This window comes from Aplysia californica, unplaced genomic scaffold, assembly GCF_000002075.1.
Source record: "Aplysia californica isolate F4 #8 unplaced genomic scaffold, AplCal3.0 scaffold01194, whole genome shotgun sequence".
Lineage (NCBI taxonomy): Eukaryota > Metazoa > Mollusca > Gastropoda > Aplysiida > Aplysiidae > Aplysia > Aplysia californica.
Genome location: NW_004798464.1, coordinates 27,119 through 42,037, shown reverse-complemented (window position 1 = coordinate 42,037; position 14,919 = coordinate 27,119). Strand labels below are relative to the sequence as shown.

Here is a 14,919-nt window from a genome sequence, read left to right as displayed (position 1 = left end):
GAGGGGGGGCAGACCTGCAGTGTCTGATGAAAAGGCTGGAACAAATCCGAAAGTAAAGCGTAGGGGGTCACTTTACTATTGGTGCAATAAGAGCACTATGATTTATATTATATTATATACTACAACTGGATAGACGTGTTCGGGATGAACGTAGTCTAAAGTAGACATTTAAAAAGCCACTAAGTCATATCAAAATGAAATACAAAGAAACAACTGACTAGACCAGAGGCCAGAGACATGGAAGGAGTCAAGTGCTCAGAATAGGATGTCTTCAAGTCCTGTCCTCATTCTAATGTCGCCACTCATCCCAAAAATCAAATTCATACCCTTTCCGTTCTATACATGTCTGTCAATATCGTTTCCAAGACACGCACACGCAGTCTTTTGTGTCCATGTGCTATGGTTGCACTCTCATCCCCTCCTTCCTTTCCCATCACCCCCCCCCCCCCCCCCCACCCACCCACCCATATGTTTAAAAACTTGGCGGGTGCTCTGGTGTAATTCGCTCCTTGTTTCTTTTTTTTTTTTACTTTTGTCTTTATCCCTCCTCCTTCATGTCTTTGTTTATTACTCATGTGTAACACCTCTGATCTTCGACACTTATACAGCCTATTTGTATTTAAAAACTAGATTTTAAAACAATAACCCCACTCAGCGTATACCTTGCATCACTTCCGCTGTGTGTCTCCTGTGCCGCGGAAGTAGATATGGCCGGTTCAGAGGTGACCGCAGCTGGGGATATGGCCGGGTCAGAGTTCACCACAGCACTGGACAGGTCAGGATCTGACACGGTAGCCTCCGGAAGTGACCTAGCCTGGCCGCTGTCGTCACTGGCGCACGTCTCCTCTCTGCCCTGCTCCACGTCCTGAGTTCCTTCAGCGGGCCAAAATATCAAGATAAAATAGGTGCTTGGTTATCCCAGCATCGTCCACGTCAAAGGGAACGACAGGTCCAGGGGTCCCAAACTTTGACTGAGACAAGAAAGACGTGATTCTATGGCCCGTAGTGGACGTCAAAGTTTAGTGTTAGAGAGCCCCGCACGTTTTTTCTAACACGGTACCGTTTTGTAGAAAACGCTGTGCGGTAAAGAACAACATTTCGGGTTTTGAACTGCCATGAATATAAAGATTGAGAAGATTAGATCGTTGCACTCATTTAATAAACAATTTTATTGAACTTCTAACATTTTTGTGAAGTACTTGATGCGGCCAAACTCACCCGGACACTACCAGCAGAGGGCTTTCGGAAAATTTGAGTTTGAGACCCCATAGATAAAAACAAAGTGGGAAAACTGCAATAAAGACGTTGTTTCTACTTGAGCAGGCCTAACATAGCAATACCTATTGGTAGGAGAACGTTGACAGCAAAGTAACAAAACAAGGTGAAGGTGTAGTTGTGGTCTCCAGTCAGAGCTCACTTGACCTAGAACACACACCCGGGTTCTCCACTCTCTGTGGACCGCTGTCTGTGGTGTAGCGGCTTTCCGCCTCGCCGTCTCACGTAGTTTGGTTACCAAACGGGGAGAATTTTTATCGTGTTTCTCGGTCTTTCTGTTGGGGTGTTGTATTCCTCTCATTCCGGGGCTGGCCCTGACAGGCACGTTCGGAAACCCGCATCTGAATGGACGGGCAATGGGCAAAACTGGAAGAACTGTATTTGCACACATGACAGCCCCCAACTCTAAAGATGCAATAAATTCCCTGAGTAGAAGAGCACAAGTCACGATCTTTCGCCTACAAACACAACACATACCACTAAACTCCTACCTTAATAGGATCCGCAAGTATACCCCACCCGACTGCCCGCTGTGCGACTGCCAGGATGAAACAGTACCACACCACCTCTTTACCTGCCCAGCACTTTGTGACCTGCGTAGCACCTACCTACCTGCGTCCCCAGACATCGACTCTATACAGCGACAAAGCACAGCTGGTTAAAACCTGCCAATTCTTTGCCACGTCGACAGACCGAAGGGCTAGAACCCAAATGGCGGTCTTTAGTAAAGTACGCTATGGCGAGAACCCAAATGGCGGTCTTTAGTAAAGTACGCTATGGCGAGAACCCAAATGGCGTTCTTTAGTAAAGTACGCTATGGCGAGAACCCAAATGGCGTTCTTTAGTAAAGTACGCTATGGCTAGAACCCAAATGGCGGTCTTTAGTAAAGTACGCTATGGCTAGAACCCAAATGGCGTTCTTTAGTAAAGTACGCTATGGCGAGAACCCAAATGGCGGTCTTTAGTAAAGTACGCTATGGCGAGAACCCAAATGGCCGCTGGATCGGAAAAGTTAAAAAAGTAAAGAAAGCCGCATCTTAAGTGACCGTCTACCATTGGTCGTTCGGACTGTAAAACACCTACAAAAAACACATCTCTGTGGGACCACCATGGGGGGAGCTATGACGTCATGCGTGAACAGCACAAACGCCGGTTTGAATTTGCTGTTGCGAACATGAATTTATAAACAAACCATCTTACCGTCGTCAGAAGATTTCTGTGTATCAGATGACGCTTTGTCCTCACCGTTGACCTCCACTGGCTCTTGCTCTGTCCGTTTTTCCGCCGCCTGCTCATCGTTTGTCTTTTCTCGGTCCGTGGGGAGCTTCATAGATAGTTGGGGGAGAGAGGTATGGACGTGTTTGAGGGAGTAACATGGGCCAAAATGACTTAAGCTGACTTTCAAAAGAATTTAATGATTTTAACACTGCCTGTGAGGGCCAACCCACACTGAGAGAAATACAACATCCCTGCAGAATGGACCGAGATACTCAATAGAATATTTCCCTTACTCGGAAATCGAACTCGGGTCTCTTTGTGCCTAACCGCTACACCATATACTCTGCCGTTGGACTAGAGTTGTACTCACACACACAGATGGACTAGAGTTGTACTCACACACACAGATGGACTAGAGTTGTACTCACACACACAGATGGACTAGAGTTGTACTCACACACAGATGGACTAGAGTTGTACTCACACACACAGATGGACTAGAGTTGTACTCACACACACAGATTGACTAGAGTTGTACTCACACACACAGATGGACTAGAGTTGTACTCACACATCTGGACTCGCTGGAGCGGTCCCTGACCCCACGTGCTCGCCCCAGGTCTGGCCTGGCCGTGATGGTCCGGAGGTCCAACACCTTCATCAGGCTGCTCAGCTGCTCGATGGCGCGCACGGCGAACCGCTCGTTCTCTGACGTCATCAACACCACTCGTGCCACACCCAGGTCACGGTGGATGGCGATCTTAGAAACGTCGTCACACCTGGGACATCAGGACGAAACACAATTTATTTTTTAAAATCATTTTTCCCGTGTCCACCTCCCTGCTAGACACAGACAGACGAGGGTGCTTCTTTAGCTCAGTCGTTATCATGCTGGACCGCGGAGTGGATAACCCTGGTTCGAATCCTAGACTGGGCGTTCTTGAACTCGGGTCGTTTTGTGGAGTTTTGAAAAGAAACGAAAAAGGGAAAAAAACAAACAACGAGACTAATTCCTTGTCTACCAAGTGTCTAGTCGAAGACGTCAACGAAATAAGGTGTGTGTGAGTGTGTGTATGTGCGTGTGTGCGTGTGTGTGTGTGTGTGTGTGTGTGTGAGTGTGTGTGTGCGTGTGTGTGTGTGTGTGTGTGTGTGCGTGTGAGTGTGTGTGCCTGTGTGTGTGTGTGTGTGTGTGTGCGTGTGTGTGTGTGTGTGTGTGTGTGTGTGTGTGTGTGTGTGTGTATGAGATGATATATCCTTACATTTATAAAAGGGTACGCACGTTAACAAAGCAAAAACTACAAAAACAGAAGGAAGGTCTCTGTTCCTCTTTTGTTGCTACTACTTGTGTTACCTGAGACAGGCTAAAACACCACCTGATATGGCTGGCTGGTGCCTCTGTAGATAAATCACTGATGGTCTACCCTGGTTACCTGAGGCCCACACTGGTCAGCAGACGGATGATGTGAGTGACCAGTTCCTCCGGCTTGTACCGTCTGTCCAGTGGACTCAGGTAGAATCCGCGGCTGCCCTGCTCCGACGTCATTTCCCAGGCTGTTCACACAGACGGCTGGTGTTGTGACGGGGTGGGGGGGACCTGGTGTGGGGGCGGGGAAAGTGGGGAGGGGGGGCAGACCTGCAGTGTCTGATGAAAAGGCTGGAACAAATCCGAAAGTAAAGCGTAGGGGGTCACTTTACTATTGGTGCAATAAGAGCACTATGATTTATATTATATTATATACTACAACTGGATAGACGTGTTCGGGATGAACGTAGTCTAAAGTAGACATTTAAAAAGCCACTAAGTCATATCAAAATGAAATACAAAGAAACAACTGACTAGACCAGAGGCCAGAGACATGGAAGGAGTCAAGTGCTCAGAATAGGATGTCTTCAAGTCCTGTCCTCATTCTAATGTCGCCACTCATCCCAAAAATCAAATTCATACCCTTTCCGTTCTATACATGTCTGTCAATATCGTTTCCAAGACACGCACACGCAGTCTTTTGTGTCCATGTGCTATGGTTGCACTCTCATCCCCTCCTTCCTTTCCCATCACCCCCCCCCCCCGCCCCAAAAGGGATAGGTTTAATTTTTCGGGACATACAACACAAATAAGTTTTATAAGTGCCGAAGGTTAGACGTGCTGTTAGAGAGTAACATGCAAAGAAAAGAAGGGAAAAAGATAAGAACGACTGACGTGTGGTAGGATAGAAGGAGCCAACCACCCACTCCTTCAGATAAAAAAGACATATTGAAACTAAAACGCGCATTCCCAACCCACAGCAATATGCAGTAAAGTTATAGATAAGAAAGATACGAGTGGGGAATGAGACAGGGGAACTTGTGAAAACTGCGCATTGTGTTTGATCGTTCCGGTTGTATATCTAGATCTATGCACAGACATGTCATCTGTGAGGCAGGATCTGATTACAGCTCAAAGAAAAAAAGTCTGAATTTCTGTCTGGGTAAGATAAGACAAGGGGGAAAAAAGCTCAAAGAGATAGATGTGAAGACGTCAGACTTATCGTATGGTTCCAGGAAATGGTGCTTGTATTTCTATTTATAGTTTTCCTGTATGATTAGGCTATGTCACTCAAGAGAGTCCGTTTAGCCTACTTTGACTGCTCGGAACTCAAGATGTTTACTTTTTAAAACTTAAATTTAGTTTCAGTAAGTGATTTACTGCACTTGAAACACAAAAAGGATACGTGCCAGAAATTACAAGTTACTTGTAATACTAGAATGTAAGATCTAGATCTAGATCTACTAAGAAAAGAAGTAAGAGAGATACGTTCGACAGATGTCTACTATGAAAAAGGAGCAAACGACACCAGAGCACCCGCCAAACCAAACACGATACAAAACTAACACAGACCTCGATTTTACTATTTTCTATTTGGGTACAGCTGCTTTACACTTTTTTTATGCGGATCCTCCTTCTTCCCCATCAAACATCTGTCATCATTATCTCTCCTCCTTCTGTACTTTGTATGTTACTTTCTTCGGCACTTATAGAACTTAATTGCTTTGCAAATGCAGTAAAATTCTGAATAAATCTCAAGTTTAAAAAACCGCGGCTGCTTTACTTACCAGAGACAGGATTGGGCACAGTAGACTGACACTGATAGAGTCTAACTCTGGGTTCATCAGGCACACTTCCTGTTTCGACGTCTGTCACCAACATAAACTGACACTCCTAGATCTGGCACTGTCATGGCCGCCCATCTTCTCACCACGGACTGCGCCGTTACGCACAAATGAAGAACAAAACTCCAGTCTCGCTGTAGTCGAGTGTGCGCGGCACCTACCCCCCTTGCCCTTTATTCTGCTCAAATATTGCGCTCCGTAGTGAACAGGAAGTACGTAATGAGTTCACGATCTAGGATATTTTATTACACCTCTTTGGTTCCTGATGCCTTCATGGCGCAAAATTGTGCTTTTGGGTTGATTTATTGGTGAAGATTTGGTGCGTGTTAAGTCTTTGAATCAAGTACGGAAAAATAATCATATTATTTATATAGTGAAACAAGGTGTGGCATTGAAAAGCGCCTAGGGATAGGCATATGTGCATGTGTGTGTGTGTGTGTGCGTGTGTGTGTGTGTGAGTGTGTGCGTTCGTGTGTGTGCAAGTGTATGTGTGTGCATTTACGTGTGTGTGCGTGTGCAAGTGTGTGTGTATTTATGTGTGCGCGTGTGCAAGTGTGTGTGCATTTACGTGTGTGTGCGTGTGCAAGTGTGTGTGTATTTATGTGTGCGCGTGTGCAAGTGTGTGTGTATTTATGTGTGGGCATGGGCATTTTTGCTTACGCAGAGAGACAGTCTCGCGACTGCTGTAATGTTATGTTAAATTCTACAAAGTGTATCAAATGAGGAAGACAGTGTGCGAGGGTAAAACAAGATTAAATGTGTTAGTCGAGGAAGACAAGGGAAAATAAACAAACGGTTCGCCACCACTCGGAGAACGAGCGACGCTTCTAGCACAAGTTCATGTTCACGTCCATTGTTACAGACTGGGTAAACAGTGACCGGTCACCTCACTTACCATTTGTGTAGGAGTTGTGGGCGGGGCTTATGGGTTATGTCGGACCACACGCTTCCCTCACCAGCAGCTGAACATTTATTGTTACTGAGTGGTCAACTTGGGTAAACAACAGTGGGTGGGACCTACCCAACATGATTGGACAAAACGACAGGTAAATGGATTATGACGACTCGTCCACAGCGTCAGGGGCCAAAACCTTGTTTATGACAAAGCGTCGGGCGATGAAAGATTTGGGTGTCTGTTCTTGGTTGATAAATAGGGCGGGCCGCAGACGCGTTGGACAGGTGACCGTTTTACGCCGTGAAATTTTCTAGAAAAAACACAAGAGAGAGAATAGAAAGTGGCCGTTTGTACAGGTGGTCGTATTATACAGGTGGCAGTCATGGCAGGTTCGACTGTACACTGACAACAGTCTGTAGTAACCATGTTTTGATGTAACCAATGTCTGTGCTCTTGGTGCTGGGTGGGTTGTGGCTGGTGTGGTTTGCTTCGCCTTTATTGTCACAGCTATCCTCCTTATCTCTCCTTCTTTTATTGTACGTTACTTTCTAGTAAACACCTGTAACTGCCGGCACTTTTATGATCTAACTGTATTACAAGTGCTGTTAAACTGTTACTAAAACTACAACTTACCATGTTTTGATGTAACCAAAGTGTGTGCTGTAGGTGGTTGGTTTGCTCCTTCTGTCCTGTTCAACATGTATCCTCCTCATTTCTCCTCCTTTTATCTGTGTATGTTACTTTCTAGTAACACCTCTAATCGTCGGCACTTAAATGAACTAAATGTATTCATCATCATCCGATGCCTTGCCGACTGGCGTGGGCGATCATGGACCTCCACTTCACTCTGCCTTGCTTTGCAGCGATGGTGTCTGTTGTTCTTGCTGCTCCCAGCCATGTTGTTCAACTTGTCCAGTATCTTTTCCCTCTGTCTGCCTCTGCCTCTCTTTCCATCAAACTTGCCTGTTGTTACAATATTCTCCAATGCCTTTTTCCGCATTGTATGTTCAATGAACTTTGCCTGTCGCTTTCGTATATTCGTCATAAGCTGTCGCCTGCAATTTGCTTCAACCAAGACTTCTTCATTTGTTTTTGGAGCTGTTCATGTATTACAAGTACAGTAAACCTCTCACTAAAACTACAACTAATCATATTTTGTTGTCCTCCGTCTGAACTTATATAGCCTAACTGTGCTACAAATGCCGTAAAACTCTTTCTAAACTACAATTAACCATGTTTTCCTTCCAGTCCCCCCCTCCCCCACCTGCACTTATATTACCTAACTGTATTACAAGTGCCGTAAAACTCGTTCTATACTCCAACTAACAAAGTGTTCCTCTCTCCCTCGTAAGGTGACCCGACTGATGGAGGTGTCGTGTGGCGGGGTGATCGGCTTTAGCGTGGCCGCCTTCATCGTGGTCCTCATCGGCCTCGTCATCTGTGTGTACCCGTCCAAACCCAACCGCGTCACGCCAGTCCTCGAGGAGGTGTCCAGCAACGGCGCTTCCGGGAGGCACGTCTGACGTCAGCACCGCCGGCTTCCAGGAAAAATCTGGGCTGAACTTTGCCCAGTGCTACTTCAATGATGACATCCCTCCGACACAACGCTGTCTCTGGAACACAGTGCGGTGTTATCATCTTTTGACGTTATGCAGACAGCGCCACATACCCGTGATATGCTTCTGAAACCTGGGGTCTGGAAGCCAGAAACCAGAGGTATCATCTCTGGATCAGAGGTATCATCTCTGGCTCAGAGGTTGACGGGTAAAGAACCGCTGTCTTTGCTTTCCTTATGAAGGGCCTCGTGGGGATGTGGCACGCAGAGAGGAGGGGAGGTGGAAGAAACAGCGGAATCGAGCAGAAGTACAAACACACAGAGACGGACAGACGGACACGAGAAATTCAAATGCCAGCGAGAAATTTCGCATACCAGAAAATATATACTGCCCCCTATGGTGGACCGGAAAGGGGTAGGTGGAATCTACAAGAATCTCCCTCCCCCTCCCCACCCCCACTCCCTCTGGTTTGAAGCCTGTCCAACAGTCAATGTCTCCTCTTGGATAACCTTACAGTGCTGTTAGAGGCGTTCAACGTGGTTCTATATTATCTTCGTAGACAGTCGGTGTAGACGTGAAAAAGTCAACCGACAGCCGGTGATGGTAACCACGTGACATATATGGAGGTCAGGGTACAAGAATCCCCGGCGAGTCATCTGCTTACTTTACGTCTGTGTGTCCAGGCCGCGTCTACCATAGAGTTACCCCAGCGTCGCTCGTCAGAGCTATGTCTGTTGTGAGCGACCCGTGTGTATCTCCTCTGACTGCGCGTGCGTCCAGGGAGCGTGAAACCATCAAACTGCTTTGTCTTACCTTTACTCACCTTAATCTGCTACAGCTAGACCACGATATTACAGTCAAGTGCTAAGAATAATTTGTAGAAGCAGATTCCTCTCCCGCGTCCACTCACTTGTACCACCCAACAAGAACGCGTCTATTTTCCCCACTCTAAAAAAAAAAAAAAGAAACCCTACAACTGTTGATGACAAGTGATAACCTGTGCCTTACTGCCCGGTTTATTTGTAGAAATTTATCTAAAACTTCTTGTGGAACAATTTGATGGCTTTCTGGTTTTCAGTTTCTTTGTAAAACATATTGTAAAAATACTAAAAACAAAATTTGCAACAGATGCAATCTAGCCTCGCACATTTCGAATATATACAGGCTGATTGCATTTCGCGGTTGTCCGATTCCCGCTTCTTTCATGACAGCGACACGGTGAAAAAAAAGATGTCTACGGTTTTATGGACACTGAAGGGGACAGAGAACTGCTCCCAACGAGCAAGGTGTAAATGTGAGACATCGTGGTGGAATCAAACGCTTGTCAAAATAATACATTCGAAGATATGGGCATTTTCCCACCAGTTTGGCAATTATTTTTTTTCTAATTTTTGACATATTTCTACAAAGACATTGATTAAAGGCACAACAAATATAAATTATCAGATTCCACGGATACTCAAGCTTTGGAAATCACCAAACTTTGGTGGCCTTTTTCTCTCTAATTTTACCTCTGATACCAGGCGACGAAGCCCGACCTCATTCAATCTCAAATATCTCAACTTCTTTTCAAGATAGGCGTGTTTTGTTTTTCTTCAAAAGATGATATCACTAACTCCAAATGTCCCAAAATTGACAAGCGCCTGATTCTGCCTCGTCGTGACAGAAATGTGAAGACAAAAGTTTGCGCGCGTGGTTGGCAAGTCTCACATCCACCACAAACATCATAAATCAGCTTCCATTAAACAGAGATGTTCAGGAACATGAGCGCGGTTTCTTTCCTGTGACAAAATTGGAAGATCATACTTGATATCCACCTATAATTTCCCTCAACAAGCTGTGATTACCGCTAGAAATACGTGGAGATCGTGATACATTTCGGCTGTGAGTGATGACAGACGAAAAGAAAGGTTCCCGCTTACTGCCTCTCCCATCGTCATGTCATTACGTTTTGTTCATTGTTGATTATGCAGTTGTTGCGTCTACAGTGTGTGTGTGTGTGTGTTTGTGTGTATGTTTGTATGTGTGTGAGTGTGTGTGTGTGTCTGTCTGTCTGTCTGTCTGTCTGGTTGGCGTAGTGTGTGTGTGGTTGGGGGGGAGGGGATGTCGACGGATTTAAGGAGCAACATAATAAGTTATAATTATTATTTTCTCTGTTGCGCCAATGTGCGACCCTGATAAATTGATTCTCGCCATGACGAGTGAGGTAGTCCAGTCTCCCTTTTCTGTTGAAGTATTTGTTGTAGTTGTTGTTGTAGTTGTTGTTGTTGTTGTTGTTGTTACTGGTGCTGTTGTTTGTTTTGTTTCTGATGTTATTGTTACTTTTACGGTTTCGTTAGATGGTAGATCTATAATTTTTGCTGTCGCTGTTGCAACCTGTGTCGTGGTCTATGTTTGTGTTCTTTTGTTGTGTTTTGTTGACATCTCTGACCACATCACTGGCCAGGGCAAGAGTGTTATGTTTTTATTTGTTTGTTCGTTTGTTTGTTTGTTTGTTTTTGATGTAACATGGAGATAGAAGGAGAAAGTACGCTTGAAACTGACGACTACATATTGTTGAAGAAATATGTGGTTGTCTAGGACAGGTGAATGGCTTGAACGTTGTCATTATAATATTTAAAAAACACTAGAGCAAAGTGGGAAGTGCTCTTTCGTAAGTGTAGATATACGGAGAAAGGAACAAAGAATGTTTGTTGTGTTTTATGCAATATCCTACAAGTGGTGACATTCGAAATGTACAAACTGTACAGGTGAATTATGTCTTTTACCCTGTCCCGCTCCCACTTTTACAGTTTGTTTATTCTTATTTAGCACTATGCTCTTTATCTCTCTCTCTCTCTCTCTCTCTCTCTCTCTCTCTCTCTCTCTCTCTCTCTCTCTCTCTCTCTCTCTCTCTCTCGCTCTCTGTCTCTCTCTCTGTCTGTCTCTCTCTCTCTGTCTGTCTGTCTCTTTCTTTCTTTCTCTCTCTTTCGTTCTTTCTCTCTCTTTCTTTCTTTCTCTCTCCTCTCTCTCTCTCTCTCTCTCTGTCTCTCTCTCTCTTTCTTTCTTTCTCTCTCTCTTTCTTTCTTTCTCTCTCCTCTCTCTCTCTCTCTCTTTCTCTCTCTCTCTGTCTCTCTCTCTGTCTCTCTCTCTGTCTCTCTCTCTGTCTCTCTCTGTCTCTGTTTCTTTCTTTCTCTCTCTCTTTCTTTCTTTCTCTCTCTCGTTTTCTCTCTCTCTCTCTCTCTCTCTCTCTCTCTCTCTCTCTCTCTCTCTCTCTCTCTCTCTCTCTCTCTCTCTCTCCTGCAGTGTGTGTCCCCACAGCCCCTGGACGAAGCCCTTGCAGACAGAGTCAAAGCAATACAGTTCATGACTAGCGATGTCTTGTCCATTGCTTTAGCCTGTGTACTTTTTGGGGTTCTTGTTGTTTAGTTTTGTTTGTTTTTGTTTTTTGGGTTATTTTTTGTCCCCTTATTTTTCTTTTTGCTTTTTGTTGGGTTTTCTTTTTTTGTGGGGGTTTGTTTGTTGTTGTTGTTTGTTTGTTTGTTGTTGTTGTTTGTTGTTGTTGTTTGTTTGTTTGTTTGTTTGTTGTTGTTGTTTGTTTGTTTGTTTGTTTTGGAGGGTGGGGGTAACACCATAATTGGCAGATATTTACAGATTAGTTGAACGGAATAAAGAAATATTCAGGAAAGAAGAATGTAGACATACAGTGGAACTTGTTCAAGACAACAGTCCATAGTGGGGTCAGAAAGGTGGGCATCTTAAACAGGTGTCCTTTATGGCAGTGGCGTTGTAACAGAGGAAAACGACAAAGGGTGATGTGGGAAGTATTCGTTTGTACAGGTGATTGTATTGTACAGGTGATTGTCTTGTACAGGTGATTGTATTGTACAGGTGATTGTCTTGTACAGGTGATTGTCTTGTACAGGTGATTGTATTGTACAAGTGATTGTATTGTACAGGTGATTGTCTTGTACAGGTGATTGTATTGTACAGGTGATTGTCTTGTACAGGTGATTGTTTTATACAGGTGATTGTCTTGTACTGGTGATTGTTTTATACAGGTGATTGTCTTGGACTGGTGATTGTCTTGTACAGGTGATTGTCTTGTACAGGTGGTTGTCTTGTACAAATGGTTGTCTTATACAAGTGATTGTCTTGGACTGGTGATTGTCTTGTACAGGTGATGTCTTGGACAGGTGATTGTCTTGTACAGGTGATTGTCTTGGACAGGTGATTGTCTTGTACAGGTGGCTGCTAGCACAGGTTCGACTTTGTATCTCTCGACAAACGATGTTGCTAGGCTAGAGTGTATTCAAATATGTGTCATGGCTGCTTTATCTCGTCGTCGTCATTCAACATTGGCGAATGTCAAAATGTCGGAAAAAATGAAAGTCAAGTATGTTGTAGGGCTTGGTGAGGCGCATCGATTGCTCCTTGTCTTATTCCTCTTCTTAAAGTACTGACGCACTTAGACAACTTATACATTTTGTATTGACCAAATGTCCCTCCTGAAATATAACAGGTTTTTGCTTCGCCTGAAAAGATCGAGTTCTGACATACAACAATGAGGAGTGAGGGCAACGTGTGAGTTCTCGTGTTGTGCGTTAGATCTATACCCTCAGGCGTGGGCCAGGGAATGGCCGAAGAGATCCCTTATTGCTCCGTCCTTGACCTTAGTAAGAGACGATAGCTCTCCATTCTGACGCCCCCCTCCCCCACTCTCCCTCCTCCTTCTTTTTGTTTGTTTAGGGAACGACAGAACGACTGGAGTCTGCGGTGTAGTGGGTAGGCGCTTCGCTGTCGCACACAGGAGACCCGGGTTCGATGCCCGGGTGCAGAGAAAGTTTTTATCAAGTATCTCGGTCTTTCTACTACAATGTTGTGTCCCTCTCAGCCTGGGTCTTTCTGCTGAGATGTTGTATCCCTCTCAGCCTGGGCTGGCCATGAGAGACAGGATTACAAGCCCGCCTCCTAAAATGTTCGACTTTGGTACATCTGAATAGCTGTCTGAGAAATCGTAACCGTTCTGTCAAAAAGGTGAATATTATTTTAGTTTTTGTAGGAATTTCACGGTTCTTACAACACAAATGAGTCTTGTGAGTGCCGAAGACTAGAGGCATTACTATAGAGTAACGTATAAGGAAAGGAAAAGGAGGAGGGATAAGGACGATACATTGTTTGTCAGGACAGAAGGAGAAAATCCCAAAGCTGAATATCAGAAGTGAGCGTCCTGACAACGCTCACAATGTACCACTTCATCATAGACATCACTGTGTAATAGACATATTATAATATAAGTCAGTCTCATAGCCTTAGACATATACCAATGTGTCATAGACATATAACTCCACGAGATAGACATAAGCCACTACTTCATAGACATACACTACTATGTCCCCAGCTTCCGCAAGATTTGCCTACCCGCGTAGATCCACTGTTCTGTACATAGGCACCCCCCACCCCCTAGCAGACAGAGTCAAAGCAATACAGTTCATGACTAGCGATGTCTTGTCCATTGCTTTAGCCTGTGTACTTTTTGGGGTTCTTGTTGTTTAGTTTTGTTTGTTTTTGTTTTTTGGGTTATTTTTTGTCCCCTTATTTTTCTTTTTGCTTTTTGTTGGGTTTTCTTTTTTTGTGGGGGTTTGTTTGTTGTTGTTGTTTGTTTGTTTGTTGTTGTTGTTTGTTGTTGTTGTTTGTTTGTTTGTTTGTTTGTTGTTGTTGTTTGTTTGTTTGTTTGTTTTGGAGGGTGGGGGTAACACCATAATTGGCAGATATTTACAGATTAGTTGAACGGAATAAAGAAATATTCAGGAAAGAAGAATGTAGACATACAGTGGAACTTGTTCAAGACAACAGTCCATAGTGGGGTCAGAAAGGTGGGCATCTTAAACAGGTGTCCTTTATGGCAGTGGCGTTGTAACAGAGGAAAACGACAAAGGGTGATGTGGGAAGTATTCGTTTGTACAGGTGATTGTATTGTACAGGTGATTGTCTTGTACAGGTGATTGTCTTGTACAGGTGATTGTATTGTACAAGTGATTGTATTGTACAGGTGATTGTCTTGTACAGGTGATTGTATTGTACAGGTGATTGTCTTGTACAGGTGATTGTTTTATACAGGTGATTGTCTTGTACTGGTGATTGTTTTATACAGGTGATTGTCTTGGACTGGTGATTGTCTTGTACAGGTGATTGTCTTGTACAGGTGGTTGTCTTGTACAAATGGTTGTCTTATACAAGTGATTGTCTTGGACTGGTGATTGTCTTGTACAGGTGATGTCTTGGACAGGTGATTGTCTTGTACAGGTGATTGTCTTGGACAGGTGATTGTCTTGTACAGGTGGCTGCTAGCACAGGTTCGACTTTGTATCTCTCGACAAACGATGTTGCTAGGCTAGAGTGTATTCAAATATGTGTCATGGCTGCTTTATCTCGTCGTCGTCATTCAACATTGGCGAATGTCAAAATGTCGGAAAAAATGAAAGTCAAGTATGTTGTAGGGCTTGGTGAGGCGCATCGATTGCTCCTTGTCTTATTCCTCTTCTTAAAGTACTGACGCACTTAGACAACTTATACATTTTGTATTGACCAAATGTCCCTCCTGAAATATAACAGGTTTTTGCTTCGCCTGAAAAGATCGAGTTCTGACATACAACAATGAGGAGTGAGGGCAACGTGTGAGTTCTCGTGTTGTGCGTTAGATCTATACCCTCAGGCGTGGGCCAGGGAATGGCCGAAGAGATCCCTTATTGCTCCGTCCTTGACCTTAGTAAGAGACGATAGCTCTCCATTCTGACGCCCCCCTCCCCCACTCTCCCTCCTCCTTCTTTTTGTTTGTTTAGGGAACGA

At 44.4% G+C, this 14,919-nt stretch overlaps 2 protein-coding genes across 4 annotated transcripts in view; one reads left to right on the top strand and one right to left on the bottom strand.

The window, feature by feature from the left end:
* LOC101863863 (receptor-like kinase LIP1) overlaps positions 1-5,927 on the bottom strand; it is a gene marked incomplete at its 3' end in the record, with an annotated part of 10,756 nt that extends 4,829 nt beyond the window's left edge. The window contains 5 exon segments of one of the 3 annotated variants that reach the window (XM_013090253.2): positions 663-873; positions 2,476-2,599; positions 3,065-3,272; positions 3,924-4,087; positions 5,584-5,927. In XM_013090253.2, the coding sequence (XP_012945707.1) occupies positions 663-873; positions 2,476-2,599; positions 3,065-3,272; positions 3,924-4,036 (656 nt within the window). 3 annotated transcript variants of the gene reach the window in all.
* The window catches only part of LOC101864114, an 81,216-nt gene extending 72,176 nt beyond the window's left edge, over positions 1-9,040 (top strand). Inside the window, exon 7 of the mRNA XM_035973393.1 lies at positions 7,888-9,040. Within this exon, the coding sequence (XP_035829286.1) occupies positions 7,888-8,058 (171 nt within the window). The 3' untranslated portion in view covers positions 8,059-9,040. The remainder of the gene's footprint in view (positions 1-7,887) is intronic.
* Positions 9,041-14,919: the final 5,879 nt, after the last annotated feature.